The sequence below is a fragment of the Dendrobates tinctorius genome, unplaced genomic scaffold, assembly GCF_039654945.1.
Source record: "Dendrobates tinctorius isolate UK_male_01 unplaced genomic scaffold, ASM3965494v1 ptg000272l, whole genome shotgun sequence".
Taxonomy (NCBI): Eukaryota; Metazoa; Chordata; class Amphibia; order Anura; family Dendrobatidae; genus Dendrobates; species Dendrobates tinctorius.
The window spans coordinates 9,968,572-9,993,406 of NW_027361939.1; the positions used below are offsets into that span (position 1 = coordinate 9,968,572).

A 24,835-nucleotide genomic window follows, 5' to 3' on the forward strand; every position below is an offset into this window, starting at 1 on the left:
CCGGCCTCCTCCATCACCACCCCTGGTAAGCAATAAGACGCATGGATTATAAGATGCACCACCATTTTATTAAAAATAAAGTTTTTTTCCTATTTTTCTCCTCAAAATTTGGGGTGCGTCTTATAATCCGGAGCGTCTTATAAAGCGAAAAATACGGTACATTTTTTCAAACTGCAGTCTAGATTTTTAATGACTCTGTGTCAGCAGTGGAGTCCTCCTGGGTTTCCTGCAATAGCGCTTCATTTCAGTCAAATGTCAATGGTTAGTTCGCGATGACACTGATGCACCCTGAGCCTGCAGGACAGCTTGAATTTCTTTGGAACTTGATTGGGGCTGCTTATCCACTATCCAGACTATCCTGAGTTGCAACTTTTCAGCAATTTTTCTCTGCCATCCACGTCCAGTGTGATTAGCTACAGTGCCATTGGTTGTAAATTTTTTGATTATTTTGCTCACCATAGACAAAAGAACATCAAGATCTTTGGAGATGGACTTGCAACCTTGAGATTGTTGATATTGTTCAACAATTTTGGTTCTCAAGTCCTCAGAGAGTTGTATTCTCCCCTTTCTGTTCTCCATGCTTATTGTGGAACACACAGACACACAATAGAATGATTGAGACAACTTCTCCCCTTTTTAAAAGGTTTCAGGTATGATTTTCATGTTGCCCACACCTGTTACTTGCCATAGGCAAATTTGAACAAGCATCAGATGTTTGAATCAAAGTTGTCTACCCACAATTTTGGAAAGGTGCCAACAATTTTGTCCAACCCATTTGAAGGGTTTTGCAGGAAATTATGTCCAATTTGCCTTTTTTTTTCCTTTTTTTTCTGTTGTTTCAATACACACAAAAGGAAATAAACATGTGTAACTGCAATAATTTTCTGGGAGAAATACTTAATTTTCAGCAACAATTTAAAGGGTGCCAATACTTTCAGCCATGGCTACATAACTGGCGTCTGCAACAGCGATTGTAGATTGAAACAATCTCTGCTATTTAACCATTTATATGCTGTTGTCAATCACAAACAGCAGCATTTAAATGGCTGAGTTGTGGAAAGCATACATCGACTTCAATCGAACCCCCACCCCCAAATGAGGCAATAGTGGGGTACCAATGGTTGCAAATCAACCATTCTTCTTTGTTCAGAAGTAAGGGTACCGTTACACCTAGCGATGCACCAGCGATCCCGACTAGCGATATGACGTGGTCAGGATCGCTGGTGCATCGCTAGGTGGTCGCTAGTGAGCTGCCACTCAGGCAGATCTCACCAGCGACATCTCTGGGGTCGGGGGTCACTACTTACCTGTCAGACGCGGCGATGCTGACGTCCTCCCGCCGGGCTCCACGCGTCGCTCGTCGGCGCAGCAGGAAGCGGCCGACGAGAAATGATCCAGGAGCTTCTCGCGCGATCAGCGATAACCAGCGGGGGAGCCGGTCGGAGGTAAGTATCACATGCAGCGATATCACTAGCAATATCGCTGCAAAGTCACAAAATCGGTGACTTTACAGCGATATTGCTAGCGATATCGCAGTGTGTAACGGGGGCTTAACTCTCAAAAGGCAAAGACATTTTAATGAGATTACCTGGGATGTTTCCAAATCTTCTCTGACCATTCTGAAGAGAAATCTTGATCTGCCGACCTCTCCCATATAAAGACTAAATGGCATAATCTTCTGACTAACCAACCACGATACCTACACATTACCAAAGAATTAAAGAAAAAATAGCAGTACTTGATGCAGGTGATTGTTAGAAGTGTCCTAACAGAGAACCTAAATTATATTTATCTGCATAGCAATGGATCCTCATGCCGGTCACTGAATGACAGAAGGCCCACCATATGCATATGCTAAAATTATGGCTCAGCTGAACTTCCCGCTAAATTAAAATGAAGAAATAGCTTCTCAGCTCCTGTAACTCAGACACTCTACAGTACTAATATGACCGGAGTACAATACACTCAGGAGGACACAATTTATGGGTGGAACACATCCAGAAAGGTTGGCCAGGATAGAAAAAGTAGAAAAAAAGAAACTTTTTCCCCCACCTCTGGACACCAAAGGCAAATTCTCTGGGCCAGATTCAGTAAGACTGGAGTTGAGCTCACCAGTCTTATGATAAGCGCGCAAGAGGTGCACACCACTTATTAAATAGGCACATTCAACAATCGGTGGGCTTCTCTGCCACAAATGTCACATAGTTAGGGACTGGAGTAACATTTCTGATGTAAGTTACGCCACAACTTTTGGTGATTGTGTCAACGTCCCACATGCCCATGTCCTGCCTCCACTCACATTGGCAGAGCTGGCAGGAAATGATATACAAAATGTTGCAACATTTTAAGGTGTTTTGTAAAAAAATCTGGCGAAAACTCCATCATGAATCAGGCCCTTAGTTTCTAAGCTTGGCCAATTCCTATACATCCTCAAAGATGCTGTCCACTACTCAGATAACCCCTTCTCAAATCCTGTTTCCCCCTAGTAAAACAACAACATGTATACTCACCTGTGGTGCCAGCGGCATCGGCACTGGCTCACCAGGGGATCACATGACAATATTGTGTCACGCCATCCCTGCAGCCAATGAGCCGCTACTGAACTCTCCCCTTCTTCGCACCATAACCCACATCTGTAGGAAGTGAGCTGCGGCTACCCTCTCACTTTTCTCTGGATGTCCGATTTGTTTGAAGGTGGGTAAAGTGAAGTGGCCGCTGATTTTTATGTCACGCAAGGCCTGCAGCTAATGTCAAGTGAACCTCGGGAGAGGAACGGCGCCGAAGTGAGTACAGTTTATTATTTTACTTGCGGAAAACAGTGATTGACAAGGGATTGTCTGAGTAACGGTCAATCCCATTAAGGATTTGTATGAGTTTAGACAAAAGGACTTGAGTGTCCTCATAAAACCTGACACATGGAAATAAACAGCACTGTGGTGGGAATTACAAAGAAGAGATTGGGGTTCACAAGCGAATACTGCGGTCCTTTACTGTTCTGATAGTCCCCAATATTCCTATACGTAAGACCTATGCTTAGGATAGGCCATCGATGCTAAAACCTGGAAAGCCATAAACAATTCTTCATGCATATGATAAATCAAACTTAAGCATTAGCATATACTGCACCGGCTGTCCTCCTCCGTTATACTGATGGCATTACAAAATCCCATCTGTGTGTGTCTCTTATAGAAGAAGGTCTCCTGTAAGGAAAAGTAAAGCCGACGTTGTAAATTGTTTAAAATAAAGAAAAGTTCAGAAGTCTGAGCACTTACCATACTTTTTGGATTACAGGACTGACATGGTTGCCCTACAAATGGCCGATACTGCCCTTGAAAAGGGTGTATTGTTTCTATCTTCAGCCCAAATCCAAAGGGACAGATTTGACTCTAAAAGGAATTGGAAAGAAGGATAAAGATGTTTCCAGGCTTGATGGTTCATCCTTAGGACAGGTCATCAATAACAGTTTGGTGGTGATCCAGCACACGGCACCCCCACTAATTTGCTTTTGTACACTGTGCAGTGATTGTTCCTGGGTACAGCAGCTCAGCTCTTACTCACTTCAATAGGAGCTTAGTACCTGAGAACAGTGAATGGAGCCAAGCTGTTCGGATAGGTCATAAACATAGTATGCCTGAAAAGCCCCATTAAAGAGGTTGTCCAGTCCAAAGCGATAAGTCTGCAGTCCTATGTATCACTGCAGACTCTTGAATCACCCCAGTGTACGTACTGTGCACTGGGGGATTTAATTTTTTCATTCTCCTCTTAGATTGGGGAGAGTGAAAAATGTCAGAGTCATTTAGGATTGTAGTGCGTTGACATGGGTGTTAGGGTGGTTTTACACTTACCGCATTTTTTGCAGTCCGTTATTGCGGAGCGTCGGGTTTTTTTCCCCAATGCTATGGAAATAGTACTGGAGAAAAATAAAACAGCATTCCGCAAAACCGGAAGTGACGGCGCACGGCAAAACATCAGGCTTGTTTTTGCAGCCTCATTCAGTTAAATGGGCGCCGTGTCTGTACGCCGTGAAAAATATCGAGCAAGCTCGATATTTTTTCACGGCCGTATAAACGACCCTCACGGCCATACTGGACACGGCGCACCATTGAATTTTTGCGGGCCGATTTTGAGGCTCCATGGAAAGCTATTGGGGCCGCAAAATCGGCCCGCAAAAATACGGTAAGTGTAAAACCACCTTTAGAATAGGCTTGCTTGGAAAGGTTAAGGGCAGAGTTGTATGTTTTAATCATAAACTTATAATGGATGAAATCTTTGGCCCGGGAACTGACATCAGGCTATCGCGCCTGCGTGTTGCAGAGGCCCCAGCCCCGAAGTCAATACATCATATCACACTGCAGGGCAGGTTCTGAGGCCTCCGCAACACGCAGGCGCGATAGCCTAATGTCAGTTCCAGGGCAGCGTGCAATGCACATGCCCGAGAACTGTTGGCACAGCGCAGGCACCCGCCGCATGTTACACCATCAACACAGGAGGAGGAGCGCACAGACGCAAGAGTGGGAAGATGGACAGCTGGGAGGCGGCTGATACAGGGGGAGACACCATACCTATGGGACTCAATACAGGTATGGGGAGCAATTATAAAAGTCAATATTTCTGTGTTACTAGGGATCAGAAACAGAGGAGCCACCTTCAGAGAATGCAGCCTTAATGCTGCTGAAGGTGGCTCTTTTACTTAAAAACGGCCTAGGAGGGTGACAGGTTCCCTTTAATGGTATGTATATTTCTATAAATGTATAAAGTGGGGATATCCTGAGCAGGATGACAGTTCTTGACAAAGAATGAAAGCAGGCTGTGGTCAGAGCGCGAAAGAGGGGAGTTAGTAAGGTCATACACTGAGCAGAGACGGGAGAAGATCAGGTCCGGCGTATTCTTGTCTTCATGTGTACGAGAATTAGTAAGCTGTGAAAGGCCGAAGGAGGAAGTTAGCGATAAAAGATGAACGGAAGATAAGGAAAGTGGATCACCAATGGGGATGTTAAAGTCCCCCATGATGAGTGTGGGGATGTCACAGTATAGAAAGTTTGGAAGCCAGGTGGCAAAATGATCCAGGAACTGATGGGAAGAGTCCGGAGGGCAAAACACAACTACCACTCGCAGGGAAGTTAAGGGAGGGTGTACTGGAGGATGAGGGATACATACCCTTCGGTCACGGCTTAGAAACCGGCTTGTCCTCGCAGTGCACAGTGCGTACGCTGGGGAGATTCGTAAGTCTGCAGTCACACAGAGTGACTGCAGACTTATCGATTTGGACTGGACAACCAATTTAAGTTACTTGTGGCAGAATAACAATGTTTTCCTATAGCGCACAACTCCATTGTGGGAGAAAATGTGAAGGTAGGGGAGGGGAGCTCCTAAAATGACATTATCTGACAGGCTACATCATTGCCAACACAGCAAGCTACTGAATAAAATATCTGCCAGCCTGGGCCCACTGACAGACGAGAAGAACCTCTAGAAATATGATGCAAATCAGGTTATTTCTGACAAGCCTGTAAATTTAGTCCTTAAAATCAATATTTGTAAACTGACCCATCAATCAGGGGCGATGACAGGTCCTCTTTAAGTCCCACCCATACACTTTCGATAGCTGTCAGCTGAACGATAGTAAGCTATTCAGCCTGCAGCTGTCTCTCCCATACACAGGGGTGTTTGCACCATCCAACATCTCTGGGTTCTCTGTGAGTGCCCTTGCCAGACTCCTCTAGCAGCTAATTATTTTAGAGAACAAAGGGATCAGCAGTTCCATATTGGTCATGCCAGATCTTTATCTCCACTAGCATCATCTGTGGGGAGAGTTGGGGGCCACCATAGAAATTAAGACTGCCTGCTGAACATGTTGAAATAGGAGGATTCATCCAACGTTAGTCTAATGTGTATTAGGGGCTTTTGGGCCGAGTAGATAAGACTTAAGTGCCCCCTGTGCCATCAGGTGGGCTTCACTGTATACTGACATATCTGGCAGTGATCTGTACCAATGTCTAAAGAGCAGATTTTTAACAAAACACTCACAATGGTCTTTTCATTAGCAGTATGTGTCGACACGTCTGAACTCATCTTACGATTACAACTTTTTCAAGTCAGTAATCCTATGAGAAAAACCACAAAACACAAATGCAGAAGATATAAGATCTATAATGTAAATCCAATTAAATGATGACAGTATTTTAGGGTAGATACAGGTTTAAACTTTAAAATTTAGATAATGGCATAAAGAAAAATCAAAAATCTTAATTATAAATATTTTGTTTTCCAATTGTTAGCTCTCTTTGACTGAGAAATGCAAATCCACAATATACAATGGCAATTAAAATTACTCAACCCTCCATTACACATTAGGATCATTAACAGAATTTACAAACGTTCTGCTGTTTGCAGTCAATAAATGAAATAAGTAGAATTTACAGAGAGTCTGTCACCCGCAAATTGCAAAATCGGTTACTTAAAGGGAATCTGTCAGCAGTTTTTTACTACTCATTCTGAAGTGAGGCAGACAACCTGGTTCCAGCAATGTGTCACTTATTAGGCTGTGTGTTGTAATTTCAATGCAATCAGTTTTATGAGCAGGAGATTATCACTAGAGAACTAGGGCTCATGTACAGCTCAGTCAGGCCAATCTGTGTAGCTCTGCCCCCACCCAATTGTCAGCTTCTGACAATGTACACAGGGTCTTGCCAATCAGGGATGTGGGCGGGGTTATACATAGCTCAACATTCTATCCAAGCTGCACCAAGCAGCCCATCACTGGAATAAGGTTCTCTGCCCCTACATCATGCTGCTCTGCGAACATAGAAAAAACCTGGAGACAGATTATTTTCAAACATTTATATATTGGATTTAGTCCCTATAAAAATCATACCAGTAACACATTTTAATGGTGTAGTTACAGAAAAAAAAAAATCACTTTTAATCCATATACCAATGAGAGCACTTCAGAACACCCATGGCATGGTGAATGTCTTCGTGCAGCTTTACACCTTCCGATTTGCGTATCTTTCACTGTTCCCTATGTAGTGCAGCGGGGTTGGTGCAGTGTGACAGACAGTCAGTGAACCAGGAAAGTTAAAAGTAAACGTAGTTTAATGTCCAAAACTCACAACATAAACATCATACATATCCTCCGGAACACAGCCGGGAAACAAGATAGTCCGTAACCGGGACCAGTTGCTGTGGGCGACTGCACCGCCGTGTATGCTGAGGGATGCCAGGCCTGTTGACTCCACTTGTCTCTGTACTGCGTCACACAGGTTAGTGTTATGAATGGGTCACCAAGGAGAAAAAAAAGCAACACACGCTAAGCCTCAGAAAACCAGAGAGGTTGGTAACTATGCAGATTCCTGATCTTAACACAACTAGCAGCAGTCGTGGAGCGTGCCTACGATGGTCCTGGACGCCTCGTCACAACCGGAGAGCTAAATAAGCCTAAAGTAAGAAAAGGGAAAACTAACTCCCCCAGAGCAGACCCCAAAGGAAAGACAGCCCCCCACATGTATTGACGGTGAAGCAAGATGAAAACACAAACAAAGGCAGAAAAATAGGCTGAGCAAACGATGGGGCCAAACTAACTTGAAAGGACAGGAAAGGAAAGATACTGTCTGCAATCTGCCAAAAAACCCTACCCAAAATAATGTCCAACACTTCTGATAATAAAATTAACCCTGAAGTCACTAGACTTCTCCCACTATATCAGCACTCTGAAATATTCTGAGACAGAGCAAAAAAGAGGCCAATCTAATAAAGGACAAAAAGGCAAATTGGCAAATACAGATAAATAAGAGTGGAAGATCATCTCTCCAGGGAGGAAGCAGTGACATATTCCATGATGTAACCTGCTAGACTGCGGATTGATGTGAATGGAGAAACGCACTTTTTTGATACGGCGGGAATGGCGCTGTCCTGGCTGGATATTAATGAGAGGTCCATGAGGAGGAAGAATACTTGAAGTTCTCCCTTTTTTCGCCACCAGGTGTTGTTACTCCTTTTTGTCTAGGACGCTATGCTGGTATACTTACTACTGTTCATTCCATTTCGGATTCAGGGCGGGAGCTGACCGGATTGCTGTGGACACTCGTTACAGTGACAAGCTGTGGACCCTTCTCCCTGCATGGACTCTGGGCGAGTTTTCTAGCCCTGATTCTCTCTATTTGAGAGAAATGTGCAAGTTACACTTGTGTTTGGGGGTAGGGGCGCTGTGCACTGGTGTGCGGTGCTCCCTCTCCCTCCTTTGTTTTTTTCGTTTGTTGTTGTATTCCCTAATTGTTCTGCGGGATGTGATGTGCGTCGGCCGTGTCACCCAATTCATTGTACCGAGGGGTGGTGGAGATTGCCTCTCTCCCTCGGGAGTGGAGTATGCTCCGATTTCTCATTTTTTAGTCTGCTCTTATGGCGATATCACTTAATATTGTAGCGTGGAATGTTAGGGGGCTCGGGGATGCAAATAAGAGATGTGCTATATTTACTAATATGCAGAAATTTCTCCCGGCTATCCTGTGTATGTCTGAGACCCACATGGTGAAAGATAATATTCATTGGCTAAGGAAGGGATGGGTTTCACATGAATATCATTCCACGTACTCGACCCATGCGCGGGGTGTCAGTGTGCTGGTGCACAGGTCCATCCCCTTCTCATGTACTAAATCAGTGGTTGACCCTGGGGGCAGATTTGTATGTTTGATTTGCACATTATACGGTATACAATTTATTTTGGTTGCCATGTACATCCCCCCGCCCTATTCAGTCGAACCAGTAAAAAGAATCTTGTCTATTTTGGGTTCCTTTCCCCCTGCGCCGACTCTTTTAATAGGAGATTTTAATACATATTTGCATCCCTATTTGGATAAGTTGCATTCGGGAAACATATCAGAAGATGCAGCCTCAACCTCATTTGCTAGAACGTTAGTGGAGCTGGGTATGGTAGATCTTTGGCGTGTCCGAAACCCCACAGCCAGACAGTTTTCCTGCTACTCTAGCTCTCACCACGCTATGTCACGGATAGACCTGGCCATTGGGAATACACTCATGACCCCATATGTACGAGGGGTGGCCTACCTGCCTAGAAGTGTATCTGATCACTCGCCGTTACATGTCACACTTTCATGGGGACACCCCCTCACCCTGTCTAGACCTATCTGGAAGCTTAATCCCTTCTGGATCCAGCTTATAGGGGGATCTTTGCATGATGCCATTCTAGAATATTTTCAACTTAATGAGTACTCTGCATCATCACACATAGTCTGGGATTCCATGAAAGCCTATGTCAGGGGCTTATATATTAGAGAAATCTGCACACGGAAAAGCCAAAATAGACGCTACACCCGGGGCCTGATCCAAGAGGTGTCTGTTGCGGAGGCTGCGGTGATACTCAACCCGACAGAGGAAACTAAAAAAGCTTTGGAGGGGGCACAGGGGTCGCTCAGGGAAAACCTCATGTCGGCGGCAGCAAATAAACGTTATTTCCTCAAACAAAAATATTTTATAGAAGGGGAGTGAGTAGGACATTTATTAGCCACGGTCATTAGAGCACAGGACGGATCTTCATATATCAATAGGCTAAAAACGGACTCGGGTGGTCTTGTGACGGACAGTGAGGACATAGTGAGTGAGATAAGGAGGTATTATATGCGACTATACACATCAGATTGCGGTCTCACGGAGAATGAGATTGAGCGGTACCTGGATGCTCTCTCTCTCCCTGCATTGGCTGATAGTGATAGGGATTCATTGGATCGGGACATCCTGTTGGAGGAGTTGGAGGAGGCGCTTGGTCAGATGCAAAATGAAAAGGCTCCAGGAATGGATGGCCTGCCTGGCGAGTTTTACAAAACCTATGCACCCTTACTGCTACCTAAGCTACTTAAGGTATTTGAAGAGGCTGAAAGGCAGAGGGTCCTCCCGCCATCTATGAGGGAAGCTTTGATAGTTTTAATATTAAAGCCCGGAAAGGATCCAGAGGTTCCGGATTCATATCGCCCGATTTCCCTATTATCAACAGATGTTAAATTATTGGCCAAGGTACTCGCCAATAGGATGTCCCGAGTTATCTCATCTGTTATACAGAAGGATCAGACGGGATTTATCCCAGGCAGAGCCACATCTATGAACCTTAGGAAACTATACTTGGGGATTCAACATAGTTCTGGGAAGTTGGGGGGAAGAGCAATTTTGTCCTTAGACGCCGCTAAGGCGTTTGATAGTCTGGAGTGGGGTTTTTTGTGGGTGGTAATTCGGAAAATGGGCTTTGGACACAGATTTATAAATTGGGTGAGGCTGTTGTATGGCTCGCCGGTGGCGAAGGTTGGGGCTAATGGCAGGGTCTCTGAGTCTTTTCCTCTTGGGAGAGGTACTAGACAGGGGTGCCCGCTCTCGCCCTTGCTATTTGCTACTGCGGTGGAGCCATTGGCAGTTGCAGTTCGGAAGTCCAGAGAAATAATGGGATTCAGGTGTGGAACTGTGGAGTTGAAGATATCATTGTACGCGGATGATTTACTTCTATATTTAGATAAGGTACATTCCTCGATTTTGCCGGCAAAGGAGGTCATTCGAGAATTTGGGCTGAGGTCTGGTCTTCGGATTAATTGGTCCAAATCAGCTTTAATGCCTATAGACCCTCTCCCGGCGGATTTCTCAGATTTGCAGATACCGGTCCCTGTAGTTCGGAAGTTTAAGTATCTGGGTATAATTGTTAATTTTTCGGGCTCTGAATCTGGAGCCCCTGTTGCAGCGATTTAGAGCAAAAGTACATACTTGGTGTCGCCTGCCGTTGTCGAATATTGGTAGATCTAACTTAATCAAAATGGTAATGATGCCACAATTATTATATTTGATACATAATTCTCCAGTGTGGATCTGTAGGGACTTTTTTGCAAAAATAAATACATTATTCCGGGAATTAATTTGGAAGAAAAAACAGGCTAGGATTCGCTTGGAGATACTGCAGCGAGGGAAGGAGGAGGGAGGATTGGCGGTGCCAAACCCATTCATATACTTTATAGCCTCCCAGATGCAACATCTTAAGGGTTGGGGTAGAGACGGGGCGTGTGACAATGGTGGTGATATTGTGAGGGAAGGATTGGTATGGAAATATCCAGGGTGCCGGTTGGAGGTGGGAAGACGGCAGATAAATGGGGCACGATACCCCACGTTGGCTATGATTTTCAAGGTCTGGGATAGGGGTAAGTCTCTTTTGAAGATAAATGGGTCTACGGAATTGTGGCCATTGTGGCGAAATCCGGATTTGCAAGAGATCAAAAAGCTGGTGGGGTTCGGAAGATGGGAAGATAAAGGGATTTATCTGGTGTCACAAATTTTGCAAAATAATACTCTTAAGAGTTTTGAACAATTGAGAACAGAATTTCACCTTCCGCACGTCTTCTTTTATCAGTACTTACAGCTAAGACATGCATTGGAAAAACAGAGAAGAACAAATCCGGTGATAGTGACACATAATCAAACACTACATATGCTACTTACATCTGAGTCTTCTAGGGGACTCATCTCTGAATTATATAAAAGATTATTGCCTGCCCATCTGGAGACATATCCACTGACTGCTGCTAAGAATAAGTGGGAACGGGACGTTGGCCCCCTGACGGAGGACCAGTGGTCCGATATTCTAGAACAGGTCCCTAAAATGGCGGTTTCTGAGTGCCAGCGGCTTTCGCAAATATATCTCATTCACAGGGTATATAAAACACCCAGCTTATTATTTAGAATGGGACTTAGGCCCAATACACAATGTGTTAGGTGTGGGCAGGATGATGCCCACTTGATGCATGTTATGTGGGAGTGCGGGCACATTGGGGATTTCTGGAGGCAGACCCTGGGACTCATAGCCCAGGTATACCATATTACAATACGACCGTCACCTCGTCTATGTTTGTTGAATTTGTGGGAGGAGGGGGTTGACCCGGACTCTGCAGTGGCCCTGGGAATAGCACGCATCCTGTATCAGGCAAGAAAGATACTTGCATATCATTGGTTGGATCCTATGCCACCAACATTGTCAGAGCTTAAAAATAAACTAAATAATGTCATCAGATTGGAAAGGGGGGCTTATTTAAAGAGAAATGCAATAAGCAAGTTTTACAAAATTTGGCAGCCATGGATGGAGTCACAGGGTCTCCCCTCGGGTGCACTGGTACGGGATGCGATGATGGACCAGTTGCTGTTGTGCTTGCGATGAGGGGATGCTTGGGGGGTGAAAATAAAGTCTAGTGCCCTTTGTGGCGAAGTAGATTGAGTGGCGCGGTGGGAGGGGGCTGGGGTGGATTGGACCTGATATCCGTGGGGGGCGGGGGGGGGCCAAATATGATGCGGAGTGGCGCGGCTGGCGGGGATGGTTTTCCCGCTGAAATGAGGCACTGATGTATAATTTTGATTTTTGTTTATTTGTGGAGCCATGTTGTTTATAGGCTCAATTTTATGCAAATATCTGTGTTTTGAGATTTCTTCTTTTTATTTATTCTTACACAGGAAGAGTTTTACCCTTTAAATATTATCTGCTCTCAATGTAATTTTTTACTAGCTATATAAGATGTCATATTCTTTCTGTATTGATTCCTGAATGTTTAATAAAAAAGATCTGATTAAAAAAAAAGAGTGGAAGTTCAGCACAGCCCAACTGGGCTGGCTGACCACAAAAAAACTGAGTTGACCAACAAGAGCAAGTGTGAACATTAGCAAAAACAAACTTAACTTGAGAAGACTGGAGCAGAGCTGAAGTACGAGACCTGAGAAGCAGAATGAATCACCAGCAACTGGATAGGGCGTCAGCTGTCTTATGTCCAGTCTGATACTCCAGAGATCCAATCATTATCCTCCTCGTCAGGTGGCAGACCATTACCAATTAAACCAACCTCACTACCTCCTGTCACCACCAGAGGGAGAACGGAAGGAGAACTCCCAGCTGGTGGAGCAGAAAGTGAGCTCATAACAGGTTAGCTCTGAAGAGCCTTATTCTCTGCATGCTTGCAAAACCAAAGCTGACACACCCAACCCTCTGCTTCAGGGGTTTTTACAAGTTACCTGTGGGCATTGACCACATAGAAAACCCGGCTGGCGAGGAAACAGACCGCCCCACTACCATCCTGTACTCTGTTTCAAAAATAAAAGCCAATAGCAGGTTGTCCTTAAATCTGCCTTGAGAAAATAGCTTGCCCAAGACCAATACTTACTTTTATTTTGCATTGCAATCACAGCTATGACTGCGACTGCAATGCACTCCCGCGGCCTTTTTCTCTCATGTAGTCATTTTTTTTGCTTTGAGTACTTCTCTATATAATGGCCTGGTATTGAATTGAGCCCTGTCACGCCGCCACTGTATACTCACCCGGCCTCCGCTCCCACGCCGCAGCCCTCCGCCGTCCTACATCCACGGCGGTCCCTTCTGACAGGTCCGTGGCCGATGGAGTCTCTGCATGCAATGCGCCATAGGCCATGCCTCCCTCCTGTCACTTATGCTCCGGCAATGCCCTGACCTGGAAGCACCACCGGACCAATGGCAGTTCCGACAGGGGCATATCAGGCCGTCCTCCTTTGAGGGAGGTGCCTGATCGTTGTGTTTGCTAGCACACTAGGTCCTGCTTCCTCGTGTTCCTGCCGCAGACTCTCAGTCCTGTACTCCGTGGTTCCTGCCGCAGTCTCACAGTCCTGTACTCCCGTGTTCCTGCTATCTACAGTCATGGCCAAAAGTTTAGAGAATGACACAAATATTATATTTTCACATGATCTGCTGCCCTCTGGTTTTTATGTGTGTTTGTCAGATGTTTTTATCACATACAGAAATATAATTGCAATCATATTATGAGTAACAAAAGGTTATATTAACAGTTAGAATGAGTTAATGCAGCAAGTCAATATTTGCAGTGTTGACCCTTCTTCTTCAGGGCCTCAGCAATTCTCCCTGGCATGCTCTCAATCAACTTCTGGATCAAATACTGACTGATAGCAGTCCATTCTTGCAAAATCAATGCTTTTATTTTGTCTGAATTTGAAGGTTTTTGTTTGTCCACCCGTCTCTTGATGATTGACCACAAGTTCTCAATGGGATTAAGATCTGGGGAGTTTCCAGGCCATGGTCCCAAAATCTCTATGTTTTGTTCCATGAGCCATTTAGTTATCACCTTTGCTTTATGGCAAGGTGCTCCATCATGTTGAAAAAGGCATTGTTGATCACCAAACTGCTCTTGGACGGTTGGGAGAAGTTGCTCTTGGAGGACATTCTGGTACCATTCTTTATTCATGGCTGTGTTTTTAGGCAAGACTGAGAGAGAGCCCATTCCCTTGGCTGAGAAGCAACCCCACACATGAATGGTTTCAGGATGCTTGACAGTTGGCATGAGACAAGACTGGTGGTAGCGCTCACCTGGTCTTCTCCGAATAAGCCGTTTGCCAGATGTCCCAAACAATCGAAAAGGGGATTCATCAGAGAAAATGACTTTACCCCAGTCCTCAGCAGTCCACTCCCTGTACCCCTTGCAGAATATCAGTCTGTCCATGATGTTTTTTCTGGAGAGAAGTGGCTTCTTTGCTGCCCTCCTTGAGACCAGGCCTTGCTCCAAGAGTCTCCGCCTCACAGTGTGTGCAGATGCACTCACACCTGCCTGCTGCCATTCCTGATCAAGCTCTGCACTGCTGGTAGCCCGATCCCGCAGCTGAAACACTTTTAAGAGACGGTCCTGGCGCTTGCTGGTCTTTCTTGGGCGCCCTGGAGCCTTTTTGGCAACAAGGAACCTCTCTCCTTGAAGTTCTTGATGATGCGATAGATTGTTGACTGAGGTGCAATCTTTCTAGTTGCGATACTCTTCCCTGTTAGGCCATTTTTGTGCAGTGCAATGATGACTGCACGTGTTTCTTTAGAGATAACCATGGTTAACAGAAGAGAAACAATGATGCCAAGCACAAGCCTCCTTTTAAAGTGTCCAGCGGTGTCATTCTTACTTAATCATGATAGATTGATCTCCAGCCCTGTCCTCATCAACACCCACACCTGTGTTAATGGAGCAATCACTGAAACGATGTTAGCTGGTCCTTTTAAGGCATGGCTGCAATGATGTTGATATGTGTTTTGGGGGATAAAGTTAATTTTCTAGGCAAATATTGACTTTGCAAGTAATTGCTGTTAAGCTGATCACTCTTTATACAGTAACATTCTGGAGTAAATGCAAATTGCCATTAGAAAAAATGAAGCAGTAGACTTTGTAAAAATTAATATTTGTGTCATTCTCTAAACTTTTGGCCATGACTGTATGCTCCAGCAATGAAGTCCTACTCCAGTCCTGCCTCCCGTGTTCCTGCTCCGTCCTGCTATCTAAGCTCCAGCCCTGCAGTCCTACTCCGGTCCTGTCTCCAGTTATCCTGCTCCGTCCTGCTGTCTATACTCCAGTCCCGCAACCCCACTCTGGTCCTATCTCCTACAGTCTCGTTCTCCTACTCCAGTCCATTCTGAGCCACCGCTCTCGGTACTGGCTATCGTGGTACCCGACCCCCTGGGCCTGCTCCTAACGATCCCTGTATAGGGGTCGGCTCCACCTGGCAGCTCGCCCGGGGCCCCTCAGTGATACGATCCAGAGGGTCCACTCCTGGAGATTATCCTCACCCGTCCAGCCGTGGTAACAAGCCCACTGTACTCCTGGCATACATAAGGGAGTCCAGCAGGGACTTAGCTTCTCTTAATCTTAGAACTGGATTGTCCCTTAGGCCGGGTTCTCACTGCACTATGGCAGCCCGTTAACGCTGCCATACACCACCATTATGTGGCGCATAGCGACGTATGCCGTAAAGCAGCACGCTTTGCGATGTGCCGTTGAGCACTGACGGAGCCTCAGACGCGGCCTGCAGCGTCTGAGGCTCCGTCACCGATAGCGATGTTAAATCATCAGCGCTAGCGGTATAGCATAACGCATATCGCGTTATGCTATAGCGTTAACGCAGCCCGTCAACACTATGCGTTAATAGGGCTGGTTAACGCTATGTGAACCTGGCCTTACTCTTTTGACATTGCGTATAATGTCCAATTTCTTTTCCTCGGGCAGGAAACATTGTGGTGCTTCTGAGTCCAGGAGTATACCAAGGAATCTTTGACGAGTTGCGGGGACAAGTTGTGACTTCTTCAAATTTACTAACCATCCGAGATCCTGTAGTGATGATATTGTATGTCTCAATCGGGCCTTACACTGAGAAACTGACACCCCAACTATTAGGAAATCATCTAGATATGGTATAACAAGAGTATCCTTTTTGTCTCAGATGGGCCATGACTTCAACAATGACTTTAGAGAATACCCTCGGTGCCATGGAAAGATTAAAAAACAGAGGCAAATTGGAAATGTCTAACCTGGTCGCCCATCTGCACCGCCACTCTGAGGTATTGTTGATGGGTGTGGTGAATAGGCAGATGGTAGTAGGCATCTTTTAAGGGCCCGTTACACACAGCGATCTCGCTGGCGAGATCGCTGATTTTGTGATTTTGTGATACATCAGCGATCTCTCCAGCGAGGTCGCTGTGTGTGACATCCAGCAGCGATCGGCCCCCCTGCCGGGTATCGCTGATCGTGCTGGATCGTCCTGGGCCATTTTTTCATCTCTGGTCTCTCGCTGGCCAGCGCACATTGCTGCGTGTGGCAGCGGAAGCCAGCGATGAGCGATGCTGCACGCTGGTTACCAATGTAAACATTGGGTTTCTAAGGGCTGCGGGGCCCTTAGAAACCCGATGTTTACCCTAGATACCAGCGTGCACTGCAGGTAGGGCGGGAGGTGGAGGCAGAGCGGCGCACAGACCAGAGTAGCTCTGCTATCTGCTACTCCAGTCTGTCAGACCAGAGTAGCAGATAGCAGAGCTAAGTCGGTCTGTCTGTGCGCCGCTCTGCCTCCACCTTCCGCCCTGCCTGCAGTGCACGCTGGTATCTAGGGTAAACATCGGGTTTCTAAGGGCCCCGCAGACCTAGCAATAGTTGCGTCTCCTCTTGGATCCTGAGGACCCACTGAAGTAAGCACCTCTCTTCTGCTCTGCTGTCTCCCAGTCTCTCTCTGTATACTTTCTCCGGAAGGATGATCGTTTCATGAAGGTGTTCTTAAAAGCAAAAAAGGGTAAATAATTTAGGGAAACCCTTTATCCTATCCTCCGCTTTAGTGAGAATGTCATCCAGCACGGGCCCAAACAGGTACTCACAACAGCATGGAATGGCACATAATTTTCTCTAGCATGAGCATCTCCTTTTCAATTCTTCAGCCAGAGTGCTCGACGGGCTGCGTTTGACATGCCCGCAGATCTAGCTGCCAGCCTTAGAGAATCCACAGAAGCATCCGCTAAGTAAGCTGCTCCCCCACAAATCTGTGAGCGGGAGTCCAACAGTCTCTCTCTAGTCACTTTTGAACGCAGTTGTTCCTCCAGCTGATCTAACCACAATATCATGGACCTAGAGGTGCAGGTACGTGCGATTGCGGGCTTAAAGGCTCCAGCTGATGACTCCCAAACTCGTTTAAGTAGTATATCTGACTTCCTGTCAGATGGATCTTTCAGCAGGCCCCCCATCTTCTAGGGGTAGTACGGATCCTCTAGATGTGGAGGCTACCACCGAATCCATCTTAGGAATTGTTAGCCATTTTGCTAGTACAATATCATCGAAAGGGTAACTCCATTTTGCCACGTAGGGTAAGAATTCCTTATCCTGCTTATCCCATTCTCACATAATGAGGTTTTTGACTGAGTTTACTGGAAACGGCTTACGACTCCTATGACAAGCCCGCAAACATCTGGTCCTGCACGGATTTGGGTCCCTTATTATAGTGACCCTCATGGTGGCTCGTACTGACCTAACTTACATGTCCATATTCTCCACAGGAAACACGGCCTACCCTCTTCGTCAGAGGATGATGATGAAGAGGATTCCGCATAACCAGATTGTTGCTCCCCCCGATAGACGGACTAGATGCTGAGCTTACTACATCAATGTTAACTGATCCATAATTCCTCCTTCTAAGAGAGCTGTTAATTTCCTCCCAGAATACAGCCCTTAGGTCTGATGCCTGAAGGGGAACTTCTTGTTACAAAGACTGACAGATACAGGATTGACAAAGCTTTTTACTATAATTGTCAGGTAGAGGTACTTTGCACAAAGCACATTGTTTGCGTTTAGATTTTGACAACTTTTTGGCCTGTAACAGAGCACATAAGGGGAAAAAATTCAGCTACTGGATGCCACATCACACTCACCATCCAAAGCTGTCTTCTCTGAGGAGTACCAGTTCCTGAGGGGATTCTGCAGATGATATAGGGGCCTCTGCCTGCTGGCGCCCCTGCTCATCCCTGTCTTTTTATTATTTGAACGACCGCTGCCGCTGCTTCTGCCGCTGGCTGGTGCTCCATGTTCCCAGAGAGGCTTCCATACGCGCACATAGGGCGTAGCACCACGTCGGACTAAAAAGAGCCTGGCCACGCCTCCTCCCCGGTATCCCCCGGAAGTCCTCCTTGCACTTCCGAGTCATAGGCGCACACCACCACCGGCATACTGAGTGTTGGCGGCTCCTAGGATGAACGCAAAGGGCACCGCTCCTCCTGCCCTGCGCCCGCGCAACCCAGGGAGGCCTCCCCCGGACCTTGCGATCGCGACATCCATGAATCAGACGAGGAGGGGTCTGTGTGCAGAGCACCCCCGATGCTGCTTCCGGCATCCCAGGCTCGTTCCCTCAGACACCGCGCAGAGGCTGCTTGGACCTGGGTGAGGTCTTCTTCCCGCAGGTTACCATCAGGACAGGAAACCAAAACTGAGTAGGCAAGGGGGACCGCCCCCCTTTTTAACCTGTAGGTTCCTAACCTGATGGTGGGCGGATCACCTCTCTCCGTGGGTGCTGTCGTGGCGATAGGAAAAATAAATAATTTTTTTTCCTCAAAAATGATTTTTTTTTTAGCCCGCTATTTTTCATTTTCACAAGGGTAACTGGAGAAATTGGACCACAAAAGTTGTGCAAATTGTACTCAGTACGCTGATATTCAATATGTGGATGGGACCACTGTTTGGGTGCATGGCAGAGCTAGGAAGGGAAGGAGCGTCGTTTTGGAATGCAGACTTTGATGGAATGGTTTGCGGTCGTCATTGTCATGATCCATGCTGGATCATGACAGATAAAATGCACTAGTAACCTTTTTTTTTCCTTAAGCTTGGTGCTTAAAGATAGTTTTGCCCCCGGTGGCCATTAGGGTCATTGCACTGTGTTGGTTTCAGTTCTAGTTTTGCCCCCGGTGGCCGTTAGGGTCATTGCACTCTGGTTTCTTTAGTTTAGTGCATGTGATTATAAAGCAGGTGTGATTGCTCTGGGCACATGGTGCAAGACAGCTCCTTATGTGCATGTCACACAAGAGAGGGGTGGGGTCTCTCAAATTATGCATAAGCACAAAAAAAACTGGATTAAAAACACACATGTGACATGCACAAATGTGAACAAGTCTGTTGGACAATGTTCACACCACCCTGACAAACACAAAGAGCAAAGAATGACAAATGTGCAAAAATACCTTGCAGTAAGACATATGACAGTAGTCAGCAAGTGCTGTCTTGCACCACGTGCCCATACTAGAAAGCACCTGTCTTAATCCTGCTCATTTAGATACTGTTCATATGTTCAGGCTTTAAATACATTAGATAGGGACTGCTTCAATACGGGTTACCTTGACGAGGTGGAGCAGCTTGGCATACATTTTTTTCCAAAAAAAGTATCGACTAAATACCCTGTATTTGTTATTACCTTTTATCAGCACTTGCTGACTACTGTCATAAGTCTTACTGCAAGGTATTTTTGTACATTTGTCATTCTGTGCTCTTTGTTTGTGTTTCTGTCTCCAAAGTTGCAGGATACTCGCCCCCAGGTCGCTGGAGGCCACCATGTCCCTTGCCATCTAGGTGAATAGACGCCATAGGGAGAGACATACACAAAATGTGCCCCCTGTTGTCCTCGCTAGGGAGGAGGACCCACCAGTGCGGACGGAGTAACCCAGACAGCCCGGTGTTGTTGGTACAAAAAAGGGGGTGTCTGCGGCTCATCGTGGTGGGGGGGTATGTTTTTCCTGTGGGAAGCTGGGCCATTTCATGAGAGCCTGCCCAGTGCGTGCCAAGTCTCCAGACGAACCTATGCAAGTAGAAGGAGCAAGTTTGTGTACGGAGCTGCCTACGGTTCGGGGAGTGGTGTCGGCATGTTTTTACTGTGGGCAGACTGGTCATGTCCTGAAGGCTTGCCCAACCTGCCCCAAATTATCTGTGCCATCTGAGAAGCCGCATTCCCCTAGTCGCTTGGAGGGAGGCGACCAGGGAGTGTATATTTCCTCCATTTTGCCCTCCCAAAGTACTATGTCAGCAGAGGTGTTGGCTGGCGGGGTACCGGAGGTGATACCGGTGCTTGTGGACAGCGGAGCAGGAGTCAGTCTGGTGGATGCTCGCTTTGTCCAGACTCATGGCCTGAGGTGTAGGACGCTAGCCCAACCTATAAGCGTCCAGGCCATAAACTCTGTTCCACTGAGCCAGGGGAGCTTGACCCAAGTCGTAGAAAATATCCATCTACGTATAGGACATCATGAGGAGTCCTTGTCATGCTACGTCTTGGAGGGAATGCCAGTACCTATCGTTTTAGGCCTCCCTTGGCTGAAAAAACACAACTCGGTAATAGATTGGCGGGCGAGGGAAGTGGTCAGCTGGGGGCAGTCGTGTGAGGGCTGCTGCCTAGGGACTACTGTCTCAGCCGTCTCTCTTCAACCGACCCCTTTCTCTTTTGTGAGAGCAGATGTGCTGCAGGAGAGTAGGGGCAAGTCTCAACCCTCACCATTAGCCAACCCTGGGAGGCGCAGACCTCGTGGTGGAAGGGGTTGGAGGGTGGTGTACCCAGTGGTGAATTGTGGGGGTGTGAGTGTGGTGACACAGGGGGACGCCTCTGTTGTCAATCCCAGAAAGAGTTCACCGAATTGTGACAAACGAATGTATGGCAATAAACTTTCAGGTCCAGACCTGTGTGTTAACGAGTATGTATGGGTGGCCACCAAAAAACATCCAGTGGAAGTATGTTGCGGAGTCTTACCAGCTCGAGTTACCCCCAAACATACACATACACAACTCGTTCCCCAGGTCGGCGCTCCGGAGATGTGTGGTCCTCCAGAACATACGTTGCCAATGCCAGCGGTGCTCGTTTGTCATCAACCTGAAGTTCAGGTAGTTGTTGGGGTGAACTCTGGACCTGGGCGTCCCCGCTGTAGGTGGTTCCCTGATGAGGATCGGTCTTGAGGGTCCAGAGGCCCCTCATTGAGGGAGGGTACTGTCATGATCCAGGTTGGATTATGACAGATAAATGCACTAGTAACCTTTTTTTTTTTCCTTCAAGCCTTTGGCTTTAAGGTAGTTTTGCCCCCGGTGGCCATTAGGGTCATTGCACTGTGGTGATTTCAGTTCTAGTTTTGCCCCCGGTGGCCGGTAGGGTCATTGCACTCTGGTTTAGTGCATGTGATTATCACTAACAGGTGTGATTGCTCTGGTTTAACTATATAAGTGTGTCTTGTTCTCTCACTCACTGTTGGTGATAGTGGTAATTTCCAACCATCCTTGGTGGAGGAAGGAGCTAGAGAGAGTTCCTTGCAGCACAGTCAGAGTCCTGCTGTGGAAGGAGTCACAGAAAGGATTTCCTTGCAGCTCTGACAAAGCTTGGTAGCAGCTATTCAGGAGGAAAGCTGCATTCTGATGCTGGACTCTGTTGCTGGGAGCAAGAGCAACAGAGCAAAGCTAAGTGGTGTTACCCGTTTTGTACCTTTCCTTCTGTGTGTTTCAGTGCAGTGGTGGGATTAGTTTCTGCACCGTCCATTTCATTAGAAAGGGCTAGGTGCAGGGCGAGCTAGGGTTCTTAGGTTCCAGCTCAGCGACAGGTGCGGAGCCTCTATAGGGACTGTTAGGAGTGTAGAGACTGTCTCAGGGGAGTGCAGGAGGTCTCCACGTCCCCGTTCCCTATCGCAGGGCCCTCCATTGTATCAGTTACCCTGGTGTTTCCCTTTATTATTTAAATTCGCCCTGCTGGAGGCGGTGTATCCAGGTATACGTGTAATTCTGAAATTCGCCTGCTGGAGGCGGTGTATCCGGTTGCACGTTATATTTAAATTCGCCCTACTGGAGGCGGTGTATCCAGTTATACGTGTAATTCTGAAATTCGCCTGCTGGAGGCGGTGTATCCGGCTGCACGTTATATTATTTAAGTTCGCCCTGCTGGAGGTGGTGTGTCCAGTCACACGTTGACCATCACAGTCATGTTGCGTTTGCAGAGCCCCTGATGTGCCTAAGCAGTAGAAACCCCCAAGTGACCCCATTTTGGAATCTAGACACCCCAAGGAACTTATCTAAATGTGTTGGGAGAACTTTGAACCCCCAAGTGTTTCACTAAATTTTGGAACGCAGTGCTGTGAAAATAACAAATCATGTTTTTTCCACAAAAATGATTTTTTAGCCAGCTTTTTTTTATTTTCACTAGGGTAACAGGAGAAATTAGACCCCAAAAGTTGTTGTCCAATTTGTCCTGAGTACCCTGGTACCCCATATGTGGGGGGGGAACACGTCGGGGCTCGGAAGGGAAGTAGTGACGTTTTGAAATGCAAACTTTGATGGAATGATCTGCGGGCGTCATGTTACGTTTGCAGAGCCCTTGATGTGCCTAAACAGTAGAACCCCCCACATGTGAACACATTTTGGAAACTATACCCCCCAAGGAGCTTATCTAGATGTTTGGTGAGCACTTTGAACCCCTAAGTGCTTCATAGAAGTTTATAACGCAGAGCCATGAAAATAAAAAATCCTTTTATTTCCACAAAAATGATTTTTTAGCCCCAAATTTTTTTATTTCCCCAAGGGTAACAGGAGAAATTAGACCACAAAAGTTGTTGTGGAATTTGTCCTGAGTACGCTGATGCGCTATATTTTGTGGTAAGCCACTGTTTGGGCACACGTAGGGGCTTGGAAGGGAGGGAGCACCATTTGACTTATTGAACGCAAAATCGGCTGGAATCAATGGTGGCGCCATGTCGCATTTGGAGACCCCCTGATGTGCCTAAACAGTGGAATCCCCTCAATTCTAACTCCAACCCTAACCCCAACACACCCCTAACCCTAATCCCAACCCTAACCATAACTCTAACCACAAACCTAACCCCAACACACCCCTATCCCTAATAACAACCTTAACCCTAATCCCAACCCTAACCCTAATTCCAACCCTATCACTAACCCTAATTGCCACCCTATCCCTAATTCCAACCCTAATTCTTACTTTAGCCTAAATCTAACCCTAATGTAAAGTGAAAATAAATATATTTTCTTTATTTCATTATTTTTCCCTAACTATGGGGTGATAAAGGGGGGGGGGGTTATTTACTATATTTTTTTAGTTTGATAACTGTGATAGACCCTATCACAGTGACCAAAATGAACCAATAGGAAAAATCTTCATATTGTTGCCGGCCGGCCGATCTCGGCGGGCTCACTGCACATGCAGCCGCCATTTTTTTCCCGGAAGAAGATGGCGGTGCCCATGGGAGGAAGCACGTGGGCCTAGGACCACCGGGAGGTATCGGGGACCCTATTTCTCTCTCCTCTGATATGCGATCACATTAGAAGAGAAATTAAAAGGCACAACGGCTTTTTTTTTTTTTTTTTGCAGTCACCGTTATACGGTTAATAACGGCGATCGCAAAACTGGGGTCGGTAAAAACCGTCCCGAATCATGTTCTCTGGGGTCTCGGCTACCCCTGGCAGCAGAGACCCCGGAAAAAATCCGACTCTGGGGGGGGCGCTATACACTTTTTCCACAGCAACGTTAATTAGCGGCGCTGTGGTTTACGTTTTCTTAACTACCGCCGTTTAATGGCGTATCAGCGGTCGTTAAGGGGTTAATAACTGACCAGCTGTAGCCTTCTAAGCGCTATGTAGGAACAGTAGGTCAGTTATCCCTTTATGGGTCATCAGTCACTGCAAAAGTCCCTGGCAGGGGGGGGAAGAGGGAGCAGCTGAGTCAGGAGTTGAAAAGGGGAATGATAAATGCAGGGACAAGAGACTTCCTGCTTCTATATAGAGCAGAGAAAAGCCGGATTACTTACCAGTAATGCTCTTTTAATGAGTCCACGACAGCACCCACTGGAGGTATCGGATCCGCCGCTTTGGAATAGGAAACCTACAGAAAGATAAAAGGGGGCGGTCCGCCTTTCCTCCTCAGTTTTGTATTTCAGAGTACCAGGAGGAGAATAGAATGTCCGGCACTCAATTTTATTTGCTGCTCAAAATTATTTTATTTCAATAAAAATAAGGCTCATTACTGGAATCTAAATGTGCAGATAAATCTCATGACAAAAGTAGATCATGGCGCGACCTAAAAGATATTAAGGAAATGGTGTTAAAATGGAATAGAATTCACATACTATATATATCTTTAGGTTGCAAAGAAATTTTAATAGAGATATACACCACCAGAAAAAGGACTAATAGAGTTTTTACAGAGGAATATCAGATTGAAAATTAAATTAGGTTCATACATAACCCATGATGAATATATAGTAATCAAAAGAGTCCATTCTAAGGTACCATATAAAATATAAAAAATATAAATGTACACATGCATAAACCTAGTGTATGCAAATACATCCACATAATTCAAATTAGACCAGTAATATCGTAATCCCCATTAAGTCCCTTGGGTTCTAAACTTTGTAAATAATCCAATAGGCTTCTCTTAATTTCCTAATTAGGTCACCGCCTCTTCTATTAACACTGACTTGTTCCAACACCAAAAAACATAACTGGGCAATTGTATG

The 24,835-nt window shown here is 46.2% G+C and overlaps 1 protein-coding gene across 2 annotated transcripts in view; it reads right to left on the reverse strand.

The window, feature by feature from the left end:
- GPAT2 (glycerol-3-phosphate acyltransferase 2, mitochondrial) overlaps positions 1–24,835 on the reverse strand; it is a 180,849-nt gene that overhangs the window by 133,517 nt on the left and 22,497 nt on the right. The window contains exons 1-5 of one of the 2 annotated variants that reach the window (XM_073559517.1): positions 24,125–24,220; positions 6,028–6,104; positions 3,273–3,386; positions 3,127–3,200; positions 1,589–1,699 (exon numbers count right to left, since the gene is read on the reverse strand). In XM_073559517.1, the coding sequence (XP_073415618.1) occupies positions 1,589–1,699; positions 3,127–3,200; positions 3,273–3,386; positions 6,028–6,072 (344 nt within the window). In that variant the 5' untranslated portion in view covers positions 6,073–6,104; positions 24,125–24,220. Of the gene's footprint in view, positions 1–1,588; positions 1,700–3,126; positions 3,201–3,272; positions 3,387–6,027; positions 6,105–24,124; positions 24,221–24,835 lie in introns of those variants that run through there. The other variant, XM_073559516.1, reaches the window with a different exon arrangement.